This window comes from Pseudorasbora parva, chromosome 14, assembly GCF_024679245.1.
Source record: "Pseudorasbora parva isolate DD20220531a chromosome 14, ASM2467924v1, whole genome shotgun sequence".
In the NCBI taxonomy this organism is placed as follows: Eukaryota; Metazoa; Chordata; class Actinopteri; order Cypriniformes; family Gobionidae; genus Pseudorasbora; species Pseudorasbora parva.
The window spans coordinates 3,007,464-3,034,091 of record NC_090185.1 but is presented as its reverse complement, the minus strand read 5'-3'; the positions used below and the strand labels follow the sequence as shown (position 1 = coordinate 3,034,091).

General features: G+C 45.4%; 1 protein-coding gene across 1 annotated transcript in view; it reads right to left on the bottom strand.

Moving 5' to 3' along the window:
- Positions 1–13,580: 13,580 nt before the first annotated feature.
- LOC137040797 (uncharacterized) overlaps positions 13,581–26,628 on the bottom strand; it is a 34,873-nt gene continuing 21,825 nt past the window's right edge. The window contains exons 5-9 of the mRNA XM_067416567.1: positions 15,285–15,584; positions 14,867–15,070; positions 14,372–14,674; positions 13,818–14,118; positions 13,581–13,731 (exon numbers count right to left, since the gene is read on the bottom strand). Coding sequence (XP_067272668.1) covers positions 13,581–13,731; positions 13,818–14,118; positions 14,372–14,674; positions 14,867–15,070; positions 15,285–15,584 — 1,259 coding nt within the window. The remainder of the gene's footprint in view (positions 13,732–13,817; positions 14,119–14,371; positions 14,675–14,866; positions 15,071–15,284; positions 15,585–26,628) is intronic.

The window sequence follows — 26,628 nt, the reverse complement described above, 5'->3', positions numbered from 1 at the left end:
TCTTTAAAAGAATCAATAGAAGAAACAATCAAAGAAAGTGGATGGTCTTAATTTTCTCAGTGTCTTCATCTGGATTTCAAGCACTCTTGGCCAGTGGCGCCTCCATTTTTCAAAGGGGTGGCCAGATGGGGCCACTTAAAATCTTGGGGTGGCACACCAAAACTAGAAACCATAATTTCAGAATTGTATTCTACTGGTGTAGTAAACCGGCCTGTAGCACGTCACGACACATAATTCCCCGTCGTCTTTTACTAAAAAATATTTTTTTAGACTTATTTACTTACCAGTAGTCTTCGTCTTCTAACGTTAACTTCTTTTGAAATTGTTGACTGACGGGCATGAGCTGACCTGTTGCTGGCTTAGCGCGCAAAGTTTATTAATAAGTCTAATAATTTATGAGGCTCTTCAGTTCAAATGATCCAGTACCAAAATAATAATACTCTTTATTTTCATAAGTTCAAAAATGATTTTCAAAACGGATTTGAAAAAAAAAAAACATACACACAAAATGACTTATTTTAAATATAAAATACATATATAAAAGTCTTGGGCATGTCAAAGATTAGTAACAACTTTAGCTTTGATGCATTGTTAGTTTTTGTGCAGCATCAGATTTTTTTCTCCCTCATTTACTGTTCGTGGCTGTTTTTGCCCCGTTGACTTCCATTATAGCCACAAAAAAATTATTGGAAAGCCATGACACCCTATAATCATGCATTCTTGATTATTGGTGGTTTTCCCAGTTGGGAAGAGGTAAAATGTGTAATTTTTACAGTCGATAACCAGGTGGCACCATTAACCCTTTAGATAGGCCTGTGCTGAAGAAAAAAAAGAAGCTTAGTTTCTGGCATTTGTATAGAGTATAATAACTGCATATAAATGAGGGATTAAATTTTTTTAATCTGATGCTGCACACAAACTAACAACGCATCAGAGCCAGTGTTGTTACTAATCTTTGACATGTCCAAGACTGTGATAAAAGGTCAAAAAATATCCAGTCCACAATCATTTTTTATATTGAAAATAAGTTATTTTGTGTGTATGTTTTTTTTTTTTCCAAATCAGTTTTGATTCCGTTTTTGAAAATAATTTATGAACTTAGGCAGTTAAAGAGTGATAAGAGTGACAATGAAACAATGACAGCAGCTCAACAATAAACATGGAATCAAGTATGTAAACTTGCAACAGAACACATTTTAAAGTATTGTATTATTTTATTTATTTCTAAAGATCTCTTTAGTAGCCTGTATTGGTGTACTTTAAAGGGATAGTTCACCCAAAAATGACATTTCTGTCCTCATTTACCCTCCCTCATGATGTTCCAAACCTGTATGAGTTTCTTCGTTCTGTTGAACATAAAATAATATATTTTGAAGAACGTTTGTGACCAAATGTTTGCTTTGGGGGCAACATTGACTTCCATGGTAGGAATGTGTCTTCATATGTGTTCTACATAAAGAAAAGCATACAGGTTTGGAACAACTTGAGGGTGAGGAAATTATGACAGATTTTTCATTTTTGGGTGCACTGTCTCTTTAAGCAGTCATTCTGAACCAGTAACCACTTTACTGACAATTCTGAAATTCAAAAATGTTTAATCCTTTTTATTATGACTATATTATTATGTAATTATTTGTCCCATTTTTAATCTAAATATTTTTTAAATATCAAACTGCTAAATGATAAATTGATAACATTAATATGCTATAATCTATTATTTAACCGTTCTAATATCTAGAAAAATAAGTCTGCCAAGCTCTGATAATGTATGAAATATTAAATTATCCATTAAAAAAACAATAGGCCTACCTTTAGTTCACGGATGTGTCTGTCTTCGCTAGTGCATTCAGTCAGACAGTCTGAGACACTGAAATGCTTCTCTGCAAAGGGTGCAGTTTGTCTTAGGTTCATCTTAAGTTACTGGACAGACCCACTCATGATACCTTTTTTTTCTATTGAGCCCTATATCTGGAAATCCTCTTGTGTTCAAACTGTGGACGCGAGCTCGACATGTTTTTAAAAAAACGTTTTTAAAGTTTCCAGCGCATGTTCTCGAGACTCCGTCGCTATGGCAGCAGCAAAGCGCCGCTAAAACGCAATCTTGTGCATCGCGTCCGTATTGGTTTGATACGGGACGCGTCATTTTGCTTATTCTAAATATTGATTGGGACTAGTACCTAGCGTCCCCCCCAAACCTACGCCATGGCCAGCGGGGTGGCCTGGTGGCGCCACTGCTCTTGGCTTGGAAACTGTGATTTGTTCATAATTTCTCTCCTCATAAATTGAAAGTGTGGAATAACTAATTGATTACAATTAGAGGCAAGAGTATCTTTTAGTAGAAAGGGTTGGATTATGGTTTAAATGACTTGAGTGATCTGCTTGATTCAACACACAACATTTATTCTTCTGATTCTTTTACGGCTAAGTAAAATTTTCCTGTAAAATATAAAGATTTTTTTACAGTAAGCTATCCCTTCTGGACTTGTTCATTTGATGAGCAGCCATCGGTCTTATTCTAAAGTAGATGCTAAAGACTAATTTCCTTAAAAATGGTAAAAACATCTGATAAAAAACGCTCTAATTGATATTTGACAGGTCTTTCGTTTAAAAAGAGAAAGTTTTATTGGAATTGCTTTCTGAAGGAAGTTCATTGGAGAAAGGCACGGCTGTTATTTCAGATGAGGAAAGAGAAATTCACTTAAAGATCTTACATAAAATATATCCAACTACTATCTTACTCTCTAAGTTTATGGATATTGGGATGAAATCTCTTTTTATAATAGTCCTGAAGAGTCTCACGCCATTTGTCTTTTTGATTGTCAAAGTGTCCAGACCTTTTGGAAAGCACTTTCTCTGCTGAAACTGGATTAATGATAACATTGAATGTGAAAGGAATTAATAGGAACACGAAGATTAAAATATTGACAATTCTGTAATTTCATTATCCTCAATGGCAAATTCTTTGATGTAATTTCAGTGCTGAACTCCATTCATGAGAATGGCATATTTAATGTAAATGTGGAAATGTTCACCGCTGTTAAACTGACAGCTCGCTGATCTCGAATACGCTGTTAATGAATGTGCGGAGCCTGAAACAGTGAATGTTGATCCTCTCTGACTAAATGAACCAGTCATTTATCACGTGTTACCAGAACAGAAACAACTGAAGCCATAAAAACACTTTTCAAACTCACCAACCAGACGCCACAAACACAAGCAGAGCAAAACAGGGAGAAACATCTTCAACGGTTTCAGTCCACAAATATGAAGAGAGTAACTCTTCAAAACTGGTTCAGTAATAAAATGACAGACGTGCTGATGTGAAGCTGCTCTGTAGTAAAGTGAAGTGAAACGCTAGAATAAGTTAAAATAACTGCCTATTGATTCAGTGTTAGTGCATGTGACCTTCGAGCTCATTTAAGCTCTTAATTCACACTCTGAACATGGTCAGTTTCTCACTTTGAGCTCCAGTACGCCTCGACTTCCTGTCACTGGTGTAATTTTCAACAGTATAACGGACACATACAGGGCTGGATTTACCCCATATTGTGACATGGCTAAAATACATTTTGGCCCCAAGACACCCAGAAGCTTACTTACTAAACTATGCTTGTCCAAAACCGCTACTTTTCAGGAAATAGAAAAAAACACTGCATTTTATAAATAATTTAACACTGTGTTGTCCAAGTGGATATTGTGGCTTTATATATGTAGTCATATATTTGCATAAGCCGTTTTATTATTAATATACCAAAATCAAGCTCAAATGGATGAACAAATCTGAGACATGCGTGTGTTTTAACCGAGACAGTGAGTGGATCGCATGACGTTTTCATCAACTGTGTGATCTCGTGTTATAAAAGATGAAGTGTTAACCACATGCTAAGACAGTATTAGCTGTGACTCGATGACTAAAGCTAGAATAAGGGCACGGTTGCACTGTCTGGTTGCTTTCGTGCATCGGTCTGAGATCTTGTGCAGGTGAAAAGCGTTTGGTTAATGATGAATATTGACCTTCTGTGCGTACCGTAGTGGCTCCTGCTGGTAGCAGGGGTGTGTTCTACAGTTCGTCTAAAAACGGCTGAATTACATATCGAGCAAAAAAGAACAGAAGGAGACCCGGCCGGGTTGCGTTGTGTTTTCGTTCACACACATCTACCGGACTGGCAGCGGCCTCCAGTTCAATTCACATTTATTTGTATGGCGCTTTTCACAGTGCATATCGTTTCAAAGCAGCGTCGCAGGAAATGTAGTTGATCTAAGAGTATTTTATGATCTATAATGTCGAACGCAGCACTAAGATCAAGTAAATCTAGTACTAGAGACACAGCCTTGGTCAGCAGCTGAGAGCAAGTCATTTATAGTTTTAACGAGCGCAGTTTCTGTGCGGTGATGAGGTCTGAAGTTTTTCACAGGTAGAATTGAGCAGACACAACTTTATCTAGTATTTTAGACAGAAATGGAAGATTTGAAATGGGTCTGTAATTTGCTAATTCATTTGGATCTAGTTGTGGTTTCTCAGTGAGAGGTTTAATAACCGCCAGCTTGAACGGCGTGATATGGCAAATATCATCAGTACACAGTGAGCAAGTAACAAGGCACTGATCAGTGACATCACTTTGCGGTATGATATCTATATCGGTAGGATTAGTTCCATGCGATATAATTAAATCTAGTGTATGATTCAAACAATGAGTGGTCTAGTGGCATTTTGCTTGAGGAGTTTAATAAATCTGTGAATGCGACCCCTAACGCATCGTTTGTATTATCGACGGGAATGTTAAAATCACAGACAATCAATACTTTATCAACAGTGACCAAAAGGTCTGAGAAAAAAAATAAGCAAACTCTTTTAGGAAATCAACACAGGGCCCTGAAGGTCTATACACGCTGGCCAAAGCAAGAGATAGGAGATTTTTTCTTATATCTGAGAGTGAAACATTTAGCACAAGCACTTCAAATAAATGAACTCTGTGTCCTGTTCTCTGAGTAACATTAAGAATATCTCTATAGATATTTGCAACAGCGTCCTCATAACCATTCAGACCATGCTTGTGCTGAATTGTGGGATTTGTTCACTAATGGTTTGGTTTTCTGGCTTAATCACAGTATTCTTTTCTATTCCTATGATAGATTTATTGTTTGACCTCAATGATCGGGAAATAGAAACAGTCTCTCTAGAATGCACTACACTCGCATTACTATCAACTATCCGTCTTTCGGATGAGACGTTAAACCGAGGTCCTGACTCTCTGTGGTCATTAAAAATCCCAGGATGTCTTTCGGAAAAAGAGTAGGGGTGTAACCCCGGCATCCTGGCCAAATTTGCCCATTGGCCCCTGTCCATCATGGCTTCCTAATAATCCCCATATCCTGATTGGCTTCATCACTCCTCTTCACCAATCAGCTGGTGTGTGGTGAGCGTTCTGGGGCAATATGGCTGACGTCGCATCATCAGGTGGATGCTGCACATTGGTGGTGGTTGAGGAGATTCCCCCCTTCTATGTAAAGCGCTTTGAGTGCCTTGAAAAGCGCTATATAAATCGAACGCATTATTATTATTATTATTATTATAACTAACTATGTGGGTGGAACAAAACATTTGTGCTTTGACTCACTAGTCATACAGTGTGTAGCGTCTTAGGCCCCGTCCACACGAAGCCAGAGCTTTCCCAATCCCATCTTGCGTCCACACGAGCGTCACAGACACGCCAGGCTCCCATGTCACAGATACACAGCGCACACTTTCACCTGAGTATTAACCACGCACACCTGCAACCCATCACCACCACAATCACCAGGAGCACAAAAGGCACACACACCCACGCAGTCACTGTCCGGTCTCGTTAGAGAAAGGTACTAACCTCTGCGGCTGACCTTAAGGACTCGCTCGATGTTACTTACCCGTCTCCAGTGTCTTCTACGCAGTCTCCAGCGATCTCAAGTGTCCAGCGTGTGTGTGTTCTGTGTTCTTAAAACATTGCAGGGTTAATTTGATGAGTAAACATTAATGCAAACATACATACATAAAACATAAATAACCTGTAGATGTAATCATCCATTTAGAGAAATATCATTTGATTACCAGAAAGTTTTAGTCTCTGGAAAATTTGATGAAAAATTCTTGACTTCATAATCAGATGTTTTGGTTTTGATTGCAGACTTTAATACTTTTGTTGAATCGGCACAGATTCTCAGCAAAGACCACGATAACCAGACAAGTCCTCTGCACAGACCCTATGGCTTCATCTCCCCCTCCATATACCGGCATGAAGTATCCCGATCTTCAAGTAGAAGCTGGATGAAATATTCTGCTAACAAGAATTGAGGCCAAGGGAGTGAGGTTTACATACACAGCTCTTACTAGCCTATGTTACACATTACTATTTTGCCATTTTTATCTGTGGAATCAACAGGCTAACCCCTCTTTGAACTGTCACCTTATCGTGGTGGAGGGGTTTGAGTACCTGAATGATCCTAGGAGCTGTGTTGTCCAGGGCTTTATGCCCCTGGTAGGGCCTCCCAAGGCAAACAGGTCCTTGGTGACGGGTCAGACTAAGAGCAATTCACAAGCCCACTATGATGAACATAAAATCAAGGACCGAGACGTCGCCCGGCATGGCGCAGCCGGGGCCCCACCCTGGAGCCAGGCCCGGGGTTGGGGCTCGTATGTGAGCGCCTGGTGGCCGGGCCTTCCCCCATGGGGCCCAGCCGGGCTCAGGCTGAAACAGCGATGTGGGGCAACCCTCCTGTGGGCTCACCACCTGCAGGAGGGATCATAAGGGCCCGGTGCATAGTGGATCGTGCATCAGTCGAAGGCGAGGGCCCCGACGACCCGATCTCTGGACACGGAAACTGGCTCTAGGGACGTTGAAATTCACCTCGTTGGCGGGGAAGGAGCCTGAGCTTGTGCGGGAGGTCGAGAGATATCGACTAGAAATAGTCGGGCTCACCTCCACGCACAGCTTGGGCTCTGGAACCACACTTCTCGAGAGAGGCTGGACTCTACCACTCTGGAGTTGCCCATGGTGAACGGCGGCAAGCTGGAGTGGGTTTGCTTTTAGCCCCCCAGCTCAGTCGCCATGTGTTGGAGTTCACGCCAGTGAGCTGGAAGGTTGCTTCCCTGCGCCTTCGAGTCGAGGATAGGTTTCTCACTGTCATTTGTGCCTACGGGCCGAATGGCATGGCAGAGTACCCGGCCCTCTTGGGGTCTCTGGGAGGGGTGCTAGAAATTGCTCCGACTTGAGACTCCTTCGTTCTACTGGGGGACTTCAACGCCCACATGGGCAGTGACAGAGACACCTGGAGGGGCGTGATTGGGAGGAACGGCCCCCCTGATCTGAACCCGAGCAGTGTTCTGTTATTGGACTTCTGTGTTAACCATGACTTGTCCATTACGAGCACCATGTTCAAGCATAAGGGTGTCCATCAGTGCACATGGCACAAGGACACCCTAGGCCGAAGGTCGATGATCGTCTCATCTGACCTCCGGCAGTATGTCTTGGACACTTGGGTGAAGAGAGGGGCGGAGCTGTCAACCGATCACTTCCTGGTGGTGAGTTGGATCCGATGGCGGGGGAGGAAGCTGGACAGGCTCGGCAGACCCAAACGTACTGTGAGGGTCTGTTGGGAACATTTGGCTGAACCCCCTGTCAGAGAGATCTTTAACTCCCACCTCCGGCAGAGCTTCGACCAGATCCCGAGGGAGTCTGGAGATGTTGAATCCGAATGGACCATGTTCTCCACCTCCATTGTCGAGGCGGCAAACCCCGAACCCGGTGGTGGACACCGGAAGTAAGGGATGCCGTCAACCTGAAGTAGTAGTCCTACCAGGCCTGGCTGGCTTGTGGGGCTCCTGAGGCAGCTGACAGCTACCGGCAGGCCAAGCGGACAGCAGCCCGGGTAGTTTTGGAGGCAAAAACTTGGGCCTGGGAGGAGTTCGGTGAGGCCATGGAGAAAGACTATCGGTTGGCCTCGAAGATATTCTGGCAAACCATTCGACGCCTAGGGAGGGGGAAGCAGTGCCCTACCAAAACTGTCTACAGCGGAGATGGGCAGCTGCTGACCACAACTGGGGATATTGTTGGACGGTGGAAGGAATACTTCGAGGATCTCCTTAATCCCACTGACACGTCTTCCTTTGAGGAAGCAGTAGCTGAGGACTTGGGGGGGGACTCGTTCATCACCCGGGCTGAAGTCATTGAGGTAGTTAATAAGCTCCTCGGTGGCAAGGCGCCGGGGGTTGATGAGATTCGCCCTGATTATTTTAAGTCTCTGGATGTTGTGGGGCTGTCTTGGCTGACGCGCCTCTGCAGCATCGCGTGGCAGCTGGGGACAGTGCCTATGGACTGGCAGACTGGGGTGGTGGTCCCTCTTTTCAAGAAGGGAGACCGGAGAGTGTGTTCCAACAACAGGGGGATCACACTTCTCAGCCTCCCTGGGAAAGACTATGCCAGGGTACTGGAGAGGAGAATTCGGCCGATAGTAGAACCTCAGATTCAGGAGGAGCAGTGGGGTTTTCGTCCCGGTTGTGGAACACTGGACCAGCTCTATATCCTTCACAGGGCGCTGGAGGGTTCATGGGAGTTTGCCCAACCAGTCCACATGTGCTTTGTGGATTTGGAGAAGGCATTCGACTGTGTTCCTCGTGGCACCCTGTGGGGGGTGATCTGGGAGTATGGGGTCCCGGGCCCATTGCTTAGGGCTGTACGGTCCCTTTACGACCAGAGCAGGAGCTTGGTTCGCATTGCCGGCAGTAAGTCAAATTTGTTCCCGGTGCATGTTGGTCTCCGGCAGGGCTGCCCTTTGTCACCGGTTCTGTTCATAATTTTTATGGACAGAATTTCTAGATGCAACCAAGGGCCGGAGAGTGTCCGGTTTGGGGACCACACAATTTCGTCACTGCTCTTTGCAGATGATGTTGTCGTGTTGGCAACCTCAAACCAGGACCTTAAGCATGCACTGGGACGGATTGCAGCCGAAGCCGTGTAAAGCGGCTGGGATGAGAATCAGCACCTCCAAGTCCGAGGCCATGTTTCTCAGTCGGAAAAGGGTAGCTTGCTCACTTCAGGTTGGTGAAGAGTTCTTGCCTCAAGTGGAGGAGTTTAAGTATCTTGGGGTCTTGTTCACGAGTGAGGGAAGGATGGAACGGGAGATTGACAGAAGGATTGGTGCAGATTCTGCAGTAATGCGGGCGATGTACCGATCTGTCGTGGTGAAGAAGAAGCTGAGCCGTAAGGCGAAGCTCTCGATTTACCGGTCAATCTGCGTTCCTACTCTCACCTATGGTCATGAGCTGTAGGTTCCTACTCTCACCTATGGTCATGACCGAAAGGACAAGATCCCGGATACAGGTGGCTGAAATGAGCTTTCTCCGCAGGGTGGCCGGGCGCTCCCTTAGAGATAGGGTGAGAAGCTCGGTCACTCGGGAGGAGCTCAGAGTAGAGCTGTTGCTCCTTCACATCGAGAGGAGCCAGCTGAGGTGGCTCGGGCATCTATTTCGGATGCCTGCAGGAACCCTTCCCAGGGAGGTGTTCCGGGCATGTCCCCCCGGGAGTAGGCCCCGGGGAAGACCCAGGACACGCTGGAGGGATTATGTCTCCAGGCTGACCTGGGAACATCTCGGGGTACCCCCGGAGGAGCTGGAGGAAGTGGCCAGAGAAAAGGAAGTTTGGGCGTCTCTGCTTAGAATGTTGCCCCCGCGACCCGGCCCCGGATAAGCGGAAGATGATGGATGGATGGATAGATCAACAGGCTATGAAATGAGGTAACAGGACTTAGTTCAGCTCTAGTCCACCTCATTTTATGGTGGGCTCACCAAGTAAGTATGGAGCCTTTACTGGGAGTAACTTTTACGTAAATTCCCAACACCAAAGAAATATTGGCTTATACAGCCTTGCTGACTAAAGTAGTATGGGAAATGAGTTGGTAGACGGATGCTTTCTAGTTTGCTTTAGGAGCAAAGATTTCTGGTATGGGGTCGCCCTCTGCCTGACAAAGGTTCGGACAGGACATATTGCAGCCAATTCTGGTAACTCAGGAGCAGAGACTTCCCTAAACCCCTATTTGGACTGGATTAGTTTAACATGGGGAGAAGTAATTATTACCAGAGGTTCTCTGTGATTTTAGTCATGTACGAAAGTGCCATCTCGGTAATCATTACGGACAATTTTAGTAAAGATTACCGAGACTTTTACCTTCTGTAAAAAGGTCCGGGAAAATGACCTTGGGAACTACTAATCCCGTTCGAATAGACCGTCTGTAAAAATGTATGGTAAAAAGCATGTTTTGTGAGCATGGAGGTGCTTGAAGCGTTCCGTTGCGTTGTAGGTGGTGGGACAACTCTTTAGCAAACCTATAGTATTTACCTTGAATCACTTAAAGCAAAAAGAAGTTTAAACCCATTAGATTAGAGGCACAACACTTATTTTAGCTCTTGGAATCAATCAGAATCATTAGACTTGATCTAACTGTTTAATAAAACACACACATATATAGTTCAGACTGGTGCTCATGTTGTGTGTTTGCTCACGTGATAACAGCAATGTCATATGCACATGACGACAAGAAGGTAACTGTGGTGTGTAAAGCGAGTTACTTCTCCGACTTCTGCTAGTTTTAATGAGATGTCTTATCCCGTGCGAATTGGCCATTAATATTACAGACGTCCTGAGGTAAAATTACTTTACCCCCACCTCCTCATGTTAAACTAATCCCGTCTGAATAGGGTTTAAGACACTAGCTGTGATTATTATGTGCAGATGCTTCGATTGTTCGATTGAAAAGCTCTGAGAAAAAAATCAGCAAACTCTTTTAGGAAATCAACACAGGGCCCTGGAGGTCTATACACACTGGCCAAAGCAAGAGATTTTTTCTTATATCTGAGAGTGAAACATTTAGCACAAGCATTTCAAATAAATGAACTCTGTGTCCTGTTCTCTGAGTAACATTAAGAATATCTCTATAGATATTTGCAACAGCGTCCTCATAACCATTCAGACCATGCTTGTGCTGAATTGTGGGATTTGTTCACTAATGGTTTGGTTTTCTGGCTTAATCGCAGTAATCTTTTCTATTCCTATGATAGATTTATTGTTTGACCTCACTGATCGAGAAATATAAACAGTCTCTCTAGAATGCACTACACTCGCATTACTATCAACTAACTATGTGGGTGGAACAAAGACATTTGTGCTTTGACTCACTAGTCATACAGTGTGTAGCGTCTTAGGCCCCGTCCACACGAAGCCAGAGCTTTCCCAATCCGATCTTGCGTCCACACGAGTGTCACAGACACGCCAGGCTCCCACGGCACAGATACACAGCGCACACTTTCACCTGAGTATTAACCACGCACACCTGCAACCCACCACCACCACAATCACCAGGAGCACAAAAGGCACACACACCCACGCAGTCACTGTCCAGTCTCGTTAGAGAAAGGTACTAACTTCTGCGGCTGACCTCAAGGACTCGCTCGATGTTACTTACCCGTCTCCAGTGTCTTCTACCCAGTCTCCAGCGATCTCCAGTGTCCAGCGTGTGTGTGTTCTGTGTTCTCCAGCGTTCATCTCCTGCGATACCTCCTACGATCTTCCAGTGCACCCTGAGCAACACAAACCCGAACTATCATCAGCCCATCTTCACTCCGTCAAGTTTCAAACTCAACTGGTTGTTCAAATAAACCTGATACTCACCATCTTGTCTCCGTAGACTCTGTACCCGTAACAACGAGATCACTGAAACCGACTCAAAACGATGTATACGTAGCTAAACACGTCTCCGTGTGGATGGAGCCTAAGAGGAGATATTTTCCAACAGAAGATCTGCTCGGATCCTGCTGGGGTGTAGGCCATCAGCACGGAAAAGCCTAGGTCACTCCCAGAAGAGATTGAGTTACACCATGACATTAACCATTCATTTAGAGCAAATAATCTACTGAACCTTTCAGTCCTCATCGATATATGGGATGCGCTCCGGACATGATGACCCTCGTCGCGTGAGATGTTCTGCTTACCGTCTCCATCAGGCTCATGAAGTCCGTCTTCAGAACCTCCGTCTGCCATATCCTGATGCCGTTCACCTTCGCATTCAGCACAAATCGCTCCGACGCTCTCGTCACCATTCAGGATCGCCGGAATCTGTGCAGAGACAACAAGAACACGAGCACCAGGAAAACAGTGACTGCACACCTTACCTGTCCTGAGGCAGCATGGACGTGCCGAACGATGGAACTGCCGATAATCACAGCATCGCATTCTGACTCACAAAGAAGGGAAGAAGCGGTTCTGGATGGAGATCTCAAAGACCGGGGCGGTGGAGTGGGAGAGCCTGAGGTCTGTGCAGACAAAAAAACCTGCCTGGAAAGTTTTCAGCGCTGTTCGCTATTCCCATAGCTCGGCCTGTTGGTTATTTATTATTGTGGATTGATAAAACAACAAGAAAATTAATTAGCTAATAACAATGTAAACATTTACAAAGAATGTTTTAAAATAATGCTGTATTTGTGGCCACTGCTAAACTTTTTTAGATAAATATGAAATATTCCTCCAGGAGGCGCTCGACAGTAAATAATAAAACATGGAGAGACTCTTGAACCTCAGAGCGAGAAAACTTTATTGAAAATGCAAGAAAATACATTTGTCAAATGGACAACATGTTAGATCGAGCCAAAATGTTGGTTCTGATGGCTCTCCAAATATCAGATTCAGCCCCGGCGCCGAATCCTTGCCAGAAGATAGTCTATCAGCCTGAGAATTTGACTGAGAAAGCAGGAGACGAAGTGATGATCATAACAGAGCAGAGTTTGTTGAATAATCTTAGTTGCATATGTTTAAATGCTCAGAGTCTGTCCAGAAGTTACACCACTCAATGCTCTGGCTTCATCTGACCAATACATTTACAACAAGTGTTATTATACCAAGAGAAAAACTATGGAGAATTACTACTTCACAACATCGTCCTGTGATGATAAAAGCCTTGAGACATTCTGTGATCTCCTACTCGTGAAGACAAACATCCCTTCAAACACACAATCATAAGATTAAACAACAAGAGCAAGCAAATGAGAACAATAAGTCATAGAACACACAAAGTGACAAAAATTAACAATAATGATAACATTATTAAATGATAAGTGAAGTAAATCAGATCATAATAATCTGAATACATGAATGACTAATGAAATTAATATAAAACAAAACAAAGAAAATAAAAAAACACCAATGTAAGGTTGCTTTCTTCAAATACAACACAGGTTGTTGTTGAAAACCTTTAGATCCGTCAGCTGTATTAAAGTGAGATCTGTGTGACTCTTTATTATTTTATATCATTGTTGTATCAGAGAGAAATATAAACTTACAAATAAGATTTTAAAAATCTGACACTGAAAGAGAGCAGAAGCTGAAATAATCATCAGTATTTATGATGACAAAAACACACTTGAAGAATCTTTAAAGTTCAGCGTTCTGCTTTAGATTCAAGCACTTCCTGAAAAAGATGAACATATGAAGCCATAAATTAATAAATCTAAACCAATATTAATATATGCAAAATCAGTTTGTGAGAGATGACCTCATCAATCATGTACCTGATGTGTGAATATGAGCTTGATCTCGTTCAGCTCTTCTGGATCTGATGTCATAAACCACAATCATGACAGTAGCCACGCCCACCAGAGCAGCGAGGACCAATCGGATCACAGCTTCAGTGGGACCACAACAGTGGACTGAGGAATAAAAACATCAAACTGAGATCAGCTCAGTCAATTAACGCTAATATCAGCGCTGACATCAACTAATATCAGCGTTGCTGCCGTACCTGAACATGTGTGACAGAGTTGAGTGATGTCCAGATGTTGAGTCTGGTGGCTGATGGGATTGTTCAGCACACAGCTGTAGGTGTTTTTATCCTGATATTCCACCTCCAGAGGTAGAGAGAGACTGATGCTGAGATCAGACACACTGATGTTGGACAATAAACTGTTTCCTTTGTACCAGGAGAGAGTCACATGACTCACATTCACCGCTGATGAACACACCAATGAACATGATGATGATGATGATGATGATGAAGAACACTGAGAAGAGTTACTGCTGATGACAGGAACAGGCGGACGAGCTGGAAAACATCAGAGAATAAAGAGAAATGAGGATGAATGAAGATATTCAAGAAGACGAGGAAGAAACATCGAGAGGAACCAAGATGATCAAAAGTAGAACATTTAAAACTATTTAACAGAAAGTTCAATATAAACCTGCTGTTAATGTAAAACAGTAAGAGAATTAGTCATTTAAACTAATTATTCATGATAAGATACTTCTGTAGATCTCACTGTAATAAATAAAACATGTGAAACTGATATTTAACTCACCGTAGACAGAGAGAAAATAAGAAGGCCAGTAAGGCCTGTTGTCTAGTTGATAACGTCCAGCATGTTTGATTGTGATGTTTGTGATGGTCAGAGATCCAGTTTGATTGTCCAGCTTCAGTCTGTCTCTGAATCTTTCATCAAGAACATCATCATATACAGTGAAGCTGTCGGCCGTTACATTGATTGCAGCGATAACAGGGCCGTTGAATCCAAACCTCCACTGAATCCGATCACCATTCTTCACTTCAGTGAGATCAGTGAGATCAGACTCTAGAGCGACTGAATCTCCCTCCGTCACTGACACTGAATCATCAAACACACAGAACAAACAGAAACAGGGTTTGTCTCAGATCAACAGATTATAATGGTTTATTAAATTAAATAGTTCAACATTTTAAATAAACAATATCATAAAACAACAAAAAGAAACAAAATTTTGTATGAATCAATTTTAACTTTGTCATTAAAAAACAGGTGTAAATGTTTTTAACTCACCACTGACAGAGAGAAAGAAATAATAAACCATCTCACTGTTGATCCGTAGTTGATAATATCCAGCATGTTTGATTGTGATGTTTGTGATGGTCAGAGATCCAGTTTGATTGTCCAGCTTCAGTCTGTCTCTGAATCTCCCATCACGAACATCATCATATACAGTGAAGCTGTCGGCCGTTACATTGATTTCAGCGATTAAAGTGACTTTAGTGAATCCAAACCACCACAGAATCATCGAGAGGAACCAAGATGATCAAAAGTAGAACATTTAAAACTATTTAACAGAAAGTTCAATATAAACCTGCTGTTAATGTAAAACAGTAAGAGAATTAGTCATTTAAATTAATTATTCATGATAAGACACTTCTGTAGATCTCACTGTAATAAATAAAACAAGTGAAACTGATATTTAACTCACCGTAGACAGAGAGAAAATAAGAAGAAGGCCAGTAATTGTTGATCTGTAAATGATAAACTCCAGTATGTTTGATTGTGATGTTTGTGATGGTCAGAGATCCAGTTTGATTGTCCAGCTTCAGTCTGTCTCTGAATCTCCCATCAAGAACATCATCATATACAGTGAAGCTGTCGGCCGTTACATTGAGTTCAGCGATTAAAGCGTCTTTATCTCCAAACCTCCACTGAATCTGATCATCATCCTTCACTTCAGAGCGACCAGAGTCTAGAGTGACTGAATCTCCTCTGTTCACTCTCTTCTCTTCAATCCCTCCTGAAGAAATGTTTTAATTTTAACCAGTCATTTATTACAGAAGCGACTGAAGCCATAAAACACATTAATTATTGTCATTATTAATATGAAAAGACAACAAAAGACTGATAAATTGCTTCAGAAATAATCCTGTTCGATGGTTTTCTTCTCAAAGTTACTTTAGTGAGTCTTAAACTAACATTTAAATCTTGAGCTCCTGTGAGACTCAAACCAGTGTATCATATTATTTTACTATCATTGAGATAATATTATATTTTGATCAATGTTTTGAGCCTGTTTTTATTCTTATATTGTCCATTTTCATTGTAGTTAAGGTTTTAGTAATTCTGTGTTTGTGTGATTGTTAATAGTTTTGGGGGTTTTATAGGCCCTGTGTAGTTTTTATTCATTTTATTTCAGCTTTAGATATTTAAGTACATCAAGTAAAACTTCATTGAGAAATGTTTCCTTGACAAATAGCTGAAATAAAATGTTTTTAACTTCAGTGAACATTTATATTATTGAACTAAAACTAAAATGTTTTTCCAGCTCTTCTGGATCTGGGGCCTGGACCATGATGGTAGTTTAACAAACTCAGGGTTACAGGATTAGTTTAGAGTTGACAAAACCAAACCAATCTATTCAGGCTTTGATCCTGAACAGCCAATCACACGCTCTGACATCAGCAGTGAACAGCCAATCACACGCTCTGACATCAGCAGTGCACAGCCAATCACACGCTCTGACATCAGCAGTGCACAGCCAATCACACGCTCTGACATCAGCAGAGAACAGCCAATCACATGCTCTGACATCATATTATTTTATTAGGCTTGTTTGAGATGCGCCTTGCCTCGCCTGAAATAAAGGCGAGACTAGGCGGCTGCAGTGAGGGGAGGAGTGAAAAAAGAGCAGGCAAGCCGGACAGTTCTCTCTTCTCGTAGTGGATCAGACACCTGCGAGATCACGGATCTCGCGGATAAAGATGCGGATATCGCGGGATTCACACTCGTGCGCTCTGTTGCTGATAAACTGGATGTAATTTAAGTTCTGTTGCTTTTATATGAAAATAAATATTATGAACAAGACACCCAAAGTTTTTGTTATTTATTTCCTTTCGAAAGGCCTGTTTATCAAGCATTTTTACTTTAATTACACACGTTTTTATATATTTTTATTAATATGACAACAATCACATAACCCTCAGAAAGATCGCACTGTCCGAGAGTTTGGGAATATTCACACATAATTTATACACATTAAAACATCAGATCAGAGTTTTAAAATCAAATATTTTAAAAAGCAAACTAGCTTAGCCTACATCACGGTTGTTTAAACCAATGAGCATTAAGCTGTGTCGTCAGCGAGTCGTTTCCCATCATGCTTTTGGTCAGCGCAGTCGGTGGAGAGCAACTGCGCTCGACTGCAGAATCCGACACATCCGCCTTTCGCTCGCGAGAGATTTTTGACATGCGTCAGCATGACGTCAGAGCAAGCCGGACCGCCCTCCGACACATTTCTAACCGGCATGCATCTCGCGCTGATCACCGCTGATCGGATCTGCGCAGATTTTGCTCATCTCAAACAAGCCTACTGTCGCGCACACACACACACACGTGATCTCGCAGGTGTCTTATCCACTACGAGAAGAGAAAACTAATCACACACACACACACACCTGATCTCGCATATACACACACACACACACACACACACGTTATCTCGCAGGTGTCTGATCCACTACGAGAAGAGAAAACTAATCACACACACACACACACCTGATCTCGTGTAACAGGAAAAAGAAAATTGTTATGAATTGTACCAAAATGTTAAGTTTGTTTTATAAAAATTTCCATTAAGAGAGTGTATTGAGTAAATCCAGGGATATGGGGACACCTACAGGGATATGGGGACAGCTACAGGGATATGGGGACACCTACAGGGATATGGGGACACCTACGGGGATATGGGGACACCTACGGGGATATGGGGACAGCTACAGGGATATGGGGACAGCTACAGGGATATGGGGACACCTACGGGGATATGGGGACACCTACGGGGATATGGGGACACCTACGGGGATATGGGGACACCTACAGGGATATGGGGACACCTACGGGGATATGGGGACATCTACGGGGATATGGGGACACCTACGGGGATATGGGGACACCTACGGGGATATGGGGACACCTACGGGGATATGGGGACACCTACGGGGATATGGGGACACCTACGGGGATATGGGGACACCTACGGGGATATGGGGACATCTACGGGGATATGGGGACACCTACGGGGATATGGGGACACCTACGGGGATATGGGGACACCTACGGGGATCTGGGGACACCTACAGGGATATGGGGACACCTACGGGGATATGGGGACATCTACAGGGATATGGGGACATCTACAGGGATATGGGGACATCTACGGGGATATGGGGACATCTACGGGGATATGGGGACACCTACGGGGATATGGGGACACCTACGGGGATATGGGGACACCTACAGGGATATGGGGACACCTACGGGGATATGGGGACACCTACGGGGATATGGGGACACCTACGGGGATATGGGGACATCTACGGGGATATGGGGACACCTACGGGGATATGGGGACATCTACGGGGATATGGGGACACCTACAGGGATATGGGGACACCTACAGGGATATGGGGACATCTACGGGGATATGGGGACATCTACAGGGATATGGGGACACGTACGGGGATATGGGGACATCTACAGGGATATGGGGACACCTACGGGGATATGGGGACATCTACGGGGATATGGGGACATCTACGGGGATATGGGGACACCTACGGGGATATGGGGACACCTACGGGGATATGGGGACACCTACAGGGATATGGGGACACCTACGGGGATATGGGGACATCTACAGGGATATGGGGACATCTACAGGGATATGGGGACACCTACGGGGATATGGGGACACCTACGGGGATATGGGGACACCTACGGGGATATGGGGACACCTACGGGGATATGGGGACACCTACGGGGATATGGGGACACCTACGGGGATATGGGGACACCTACGGGGATATCGGGACACCTACGGGGATATGGGGACACCTATGGGGATATGGGGACACCTACGGGGATATGGGGACACCTACGGGGATATGGGGACACCTACGGGGATATGGGGACACCTACGGGGATATGGGGACATCTACGGGGATATGGGGACATCTACGGGGATATGGGGACACCTACGGGGATATGGGGACACCTACGGGGATATGGGGACATCTACGGGGATATGGGGACACCTACGGGGATATGGGGACACCTACAGGGATATGGGGACACCTACGGGGATATGGGGACACCTACGGGGACACCTACAGGGATATGGGGACACCTACGGGGATATGGGGACACCTACGGGGATATGGGGACACCTACGGGGATATGGGGACACCTACGGGGATATGGGGACACCTACGGGGATATGGGGACATCTACGGGACACCTACGGGGATATGGGGACACCTACGGGGATATGGGGACACCTACAGGGATATGGGGACACCTACAGGGATATGGGGACACCTACAGGGATATGGGGACACCTACAGGGATATGGGGACACCTACGGGGATATGGGGACACCTACGGGGACACCTACAGGGATATGGGGACACCTACGGGGACATGGGGACACCTACAGGGATATGGGGACACCTACGGGGATATGGGGACACCTACGGGGATATGGGGACACCTACGGGGATATGGGGACATCTACAGGGATATGGGGACACCTACAGGTGACATGGGGACACCTACAGGGATATGGGGACACCTACGGGGATATGGGGACACCTACGGGGATATGGGGACACCTACGGGGATATGGGGACACCTACGGGGATATGGGGACACCTACGGGGATATGGGGAGACCTACGGGGATATGGGGACACCTACGGGGATATGGGGACATCTACGGGGATATGGGGACACCTACGGGGATATGGGGACACCTACGGGGATATGGGGACATCTACGGGGATATGGGGACACCTACGGGGATATGGGGACACCTACAGGGATATGGGGACACCTACAGGGATATGGGGACACCTACGGGGATATGGGGACACCTACGGGGATATGGGGACATCTACAGGGATATGGGGACACCTACAGGTGACATGGGGACACCTACGGGGATATGGGGACACCTACGGGGATATGGGGACACCTACGGGGATATGGGGACATCTACAGGGATATGGGGACACCTACAGGTGACATGGGGACACCTACGGGGATATGGGGACACCTACGGGGATATGGGGAAATCTACAGGGATATGGGGACACCTACGGGGACATGGGGACACCTACAGGGATATGGGGACACCTACGGGGATATGGGGACACCTACAGGGATATGGGGACACCTACAGGGATATGGGGACACCTACGGGGATATGGGGACACCTACGGGGATATGGGGACACCTACGGGGATATGGGGACACCTACAGGGATATGGGGACACCTACAGGGATATGGGGACACCTACAGGGATATGGGGACACCTACAGGGATATGGGGACACCTACAGGGATATGGGGACACCTACAGGTGACTAAGGTAAATTATAACTAGAGTCAGCCATTTTCTCCTCAGTCGCATTAAGCTGTTGAGGAGAACGGTAGGTGTAAAATCTCTCTCCGGTCAGACAAATAAAATATAGTCAGAAATGATCTTTTAAGGTCAAAATTGTTCTTTAAAAAGTGTTTTGAGTTATAAGTGATATAGGATTGACTGATAATCTTTCTCTGTATTTTCTCGTTGCTTATTTTCACATGTGGATTTGTTTCTGCCAGTTGTGTGACCGGATGAGCTGTATATTTCATCTTTGTGGTGTCATTTCATGTGTTTCAGTAAACACGAGTGAGCTCAGTTTATGTCTCTGTGTGGTCCTTCCCGGGAGGGTTGAAATACAAAGAGCGAACCAGAAAAGAGGGGTTACACTCGCATTTACACACACACACGTGATCTCGCAGGTGTCTAATCCACTACGAGAAGAGAAAACTAATCTCTCACACACACACACACACACACACACACACACACCTGATCTCACTGGTGTCTGATCCACTACGAGAAGAGAGAACTGTAATCTCACACACACACACACACCTGATCTCGCAGGTGTCTGATCCACTACGAGAAGAGAGAACTGTAATCTCCCTCACACACACACACACACACACACACACACCTGATCTCGCAGGTGTCTGATCCACTACAAGAAGAGAGAACTGTAATCACACACACACACACACACACACACACACACACACACACACACACACACACACCTGATCTCGCAGGTGTCTGATCCACTACAAGAAGAGAGAACTGTAATCACACACACACACACACACACACACACACACACACACACCTGATCTAACAGGTGTCTGATCCACTACGGGAAGAGAGAACTGTAATCACACACACACACACACACACACACACACACCTGATCTAGCAGGTGTCTGATCCACTACGGGAAGAGAGAACTGTAATCACACACACACACACACCTGATCTAACAGGTGTCTGATCCACTACGAGAAGAGAGAGTTGTAATCTCACACACACACACACACACACACACACACACACACACACACACACACACACACACACACACCTTATCTCACAGGTGTCTGATCCAATATGAGAAGAGAGAACTGTAATCTCACGCACACACACACACACACACACACCTGATCTCGCAGGTGTCTGATCCAATACGAGAAGAGAGAACTGTAATCTCCCTCACACACACACACACACAGACACACACACACACACACACACACACCTGATCTCGCAGGTGTCTGATCCACTACGGGAAGAGAGAACTGTAATCACACACACACACACACCTGATCTAACAGGTGTCTGATTCACTACGAGAAGAGAGAACTGTAATCTCACACACACACACACACACACACACACACCTGATCTCGCAGGTGTCTGATCCACTACGAGAAGAGAGAACTGTAATCTCCCTCACACACACACACACAGACACACACACACACACACACACACACACACACACACACACCTGATCTCGCAGGTGTCTGATCCACTACGGGAAGAGAGAACTGTAATCACACACACACACACACCTGATCTAACAGGTGTCTGATTCACTACGAAAAGAGAGAACTGTAATCTCACACACACACACACACACACACACACACACACACACACCTGATCTCGCAGGTGTCTGATCCACTACGAGAAGAGAGAACTGTAATCTCACACACACACACACACGATCTCGCAGGTGTCTGATCCACTACGAGAAGAGAGAACTGTAATCACACACACACACACACACACACACACACCTTATCTCACAGGTGTCTGATCCAATACGAGAAGAGAGAACTGTAATCTCACACACACACACACACACCTGATCTCGCAGGTGTCTGATCCAATACGAGAAGAGAGAACTGTAATCTCTCACACACACACACACACCTGATCTCTCTCACACACACACACACACACACACACACCTGATCTCGCAGGTGTCTGATCCACTATGAGAAGAGAGAACTGTGATCTCTCACTCACACACACACACCTGATCTCTCACTCACACACACACACACACACACACACACACACCTGATCTCGCAGGTGTCTGATCCACTACGAGAAGAGAGAACTGTAATCTCACACACACACACACACCTGATCTTGCAGGTGTCTGACCCACTACGAGAAGAGAGAACTGTAATCTCTCACACACACACACACACACACACACACACACACACACCTGATCTCGCAGGTGTCTGACCCACTACGAGAAGAGAGAACTGTAATCTCTCACACACACACACACACACACACACACACACACACACCTGATCTCGCAGGTGTCTGATCCACTACGAGAAGAGAGAACTGTAATCTCACACACACACACACACACACACACACACACACACACACACACACACCTGATCTCGCAGGTGTCTGATCCACTACAAGAGAGAACTGTAATCTCACACACACACACGATCTCGCAGGTGTCTGATCCACTACGAGAAGAGAGAACTGTAATCACACACACACACACACACACACACACACACACCTGATCTCGCAGGTGTCTGATCCACTACGAGAAGAGAGAACTGTAATCTCAAACACACACACACGATCTCGCAGGTGTCTGATCCACTACGAGAAGAGAGAACTGTAATCTCTCACACACACACACCTGATCTCGCAGGTGTCTGATCCAATACGAGAAGAGAGAACTGTAATCTCAAACACACACACACACACACACACCTGATCTCGCAGGTGTCTGATCCACTACGAGAAGAGAGAACTGTGATCTCTCACACACACACACACACACCTGATCTCTCACACACACACACACACCTGATCTCGCAGGTGTCTGATCCACTATGAGAAGAGAGAACTGTAATCTCTCACTCACACACACACACCTGATCTCTCACTCACACACACACACACACACACACACACACCTGATCTCGCAGGTGTCTGATCCACTACGAGAAGAGAGAACTGTAATCTCACACACACACACACACACACACCTGATCTCGCAGGTGTCTGATCCACTACGAGAAGAGAGAACTGTAATCTCACACACGCACACACACACACACCTGATCTCGCAGGTGTCTGATCCACTACGAGAAGAGAGAACTGTAATCTCACACACACACCTGGGGATATGGGGACACCTACGGGGATATGGGGACACCTACGGGGATATGGGGACACCTACGGGGATATGGGGACATCTACAGGGATATGGGGACACCTACAGGTGACATGGGGACACCTACAGGGATATGGGGACACCTACGGGGATATGGGGACACCTACGGGGACACCTACGGGGATATGGGGACACCTACGGGGATATGGGGACACCTACGGGGATATGGGGACACCTACGGGGATATGGGGACACCTACGGGGATATGGGGACACCTACGGGGATATGGGGACATCTACGGGGATATGGGGACACCTACGGGGATATGGGGACACCTACGGGGATATGGGGACATCTACGGGGATATGGGGACACCTACGGGGATATGGGGACACCTACAGGGATATGGGGACACCTACAGGGATATGGGGACACCTACGGGGATATGGGGACACCTACGGGGATATGGGGACATCTACAGGGATATGGGGACACCTACAGGTGACATGGGGACACCTACGGGGATATGGGGACACCTACGGGGATATGGGGACACCTACGGGGATATGGGGACATCTACAGGGATATGGGGACACCTACAGGTGACATGGGGACACCTACGGGGATATGGGGACACCTACGGGGATATGGGGAAATCTACAGGGATATGGGGACACCTACGGGGACATGGGGACACCTACAGGGATATGGGGACACCTACGGGGATATGGGGACACCTACAGGGATATGGGGACACCTACAGGGATATGGGGACACCTACAGGGATATGGGGACACCTACGGGGATATGGGGACACCTACGGGGATATGGGGACACCTACGGGGATATGGGGACACCCACAGGGATATGGGGACACCTACAGGGATATGGGGACACCTACAGGGATATGGGGACACCTACAGGGATATGGGGACACCTACAGGTGACTAAGGTAAATTATAACTAGAGTCAGCCATTTTCTCCTCAGTCGCATTAAGCTGTTGAGGAGAACGGTAGGTGTAAAATCTCTCTCCGGTCAGACAAATAAAATATAGTCAGAAATGATCTTTTAAGGTCAAAATTGTTCTTTAAAAAGTGTTTTGAGTTATAAGTGATATAGGATTGACTGATAATCTTTCTCTGTATTTTCTCGTTGCTTATTTTCACATGTGGATTTGTTTCTGCCAGTTGTGTGACCGGATGAGCTGTATATTTCATCTTTGTGGTGTCATTTCATGTGTTTCAGTAAACACGAGTGAGCTCAGTTTATGTCTCTGTGTGGTCCTTCCCGGGAGGGTTGAAATACAAAGAGCGAACCAGAAAAGAGGGGTTACACTCGCATTTACACACACACACGTGATCTCGCAGGTGTCTAATCCACTACGAGAAGAGAAAACTAATCTCTCACACACACACACACACACACACACACACACACCTGATCTCACTGGTGTCTGATCCACTACGAGAAGAGAGAACTGTAATCTCACACACACACACACACCTGATCTCGCAGGTGTCTGATCCACTACGAGAAGAGAGAACTGTAATCTCCCTCACACACACACACACACACACACCTGATCTCGCAGGTGTCTGATCCACTACAAGAAGAGAGAACTGTAATCACACACACACACACACACACACACACACACACACACACACACACACACCTGATCTCGCAGGTGTCTGATCCACTACAAGAAGAGAGAACTGTAATCACACACACACACACACACACACACACACACACACACACACACCTGATCTAACAGGTGTCTGATCCACTACGGGAAGAGAGAACTGTAATCACACACACACACACACACACACACACACACCTGATCTAGCAGGTGTCTGATCCACTACGGGAAGAGAGAACTGTAATCACACACACACACACACCTGATCTAACAGGTGTCTGATCCACTACGAGAAGAGAGAGTTGTAATCTCACACACACACACACACACACACACACACACACACACACACACACACCTTATCTCACAGGTGTCTGATCCAATATGAGAAGAGAGAACTGTAATCTCACGCACACACACACACACACACACACCTGATCTCGCAGGTGTCTGATCCAATACGAGAAGAGAGAACTGTAATCTCCCTCACACACACACACACACAGACACACACACACACACACACACACACCTGATCTCGCAGGTGTCTGATCCACTACGGGAAGAGAGAACTGTAATCACACACACACACACACCTGATCTAACAGGTGTCTGATTCACTACGAGAAGAGAGAACTGTAATCTCACACACACACACACACACACACACACACCTGATCTCGCAGGTGTCTGATCCACTACGAGAAGAGAGAACTGTAATCTCCCTCACACACACACACACAGACACACACACACACACACACACACACACACACACACACACACACACACCTGATCTCGCAGGTGTCTGATCCACTACGGGAAGAGAGAACTGTAATCACACACACACACACACCTGATCTAACAGGTGTCTGATTCACTACGAAAAGAGAGAACTGTAATCTCACACACACACACACACACACACACACACACACACCTGATCTCGCAGGTGTCTGATCCACTACGAGAAGAGAGAACTGTAATCTCACACACACACACACACGATCTCGCAGGTGTCTGATCCACTACGAGAAGAGAGAACTGTAATCACACACACACACACACACACACACACACACACACACACACCTTATCTCACAGGTGTCTGATCCAATACGAGAAGAGAGAACTGTAATCTCACACACACACACACACACCTGATCTCGCAGGTGTCTGATCCAATACGAGAAGAGAGAACTGTAATCTCTCACACACACACACACACCTGATCTCTCTCACACACACACACACACACACACACACCTGATCTCGCAGGTGTCTGATCCACTATGAGAAGAGAGAACTGTGATCTCTCACTCACACACACACACCTGATCTCTCACTCACACACACACACACACACACACACACCTGATCTCGCAGGTGTCTGATCCACTACGAGAAGAGAGAACTGTAATCTCACACACACACCTGATCTCGCAGGTGTCTGACCCACTACGAGAAGAGAGAACTGTAATCTCTCACACACACACACACACACACACACACACACACACACCTGATCTCGCAGGTGTCTGATCCACTACGAGAAGAGAGAACTGTAATCTCACACACACACACACACACACACACACACA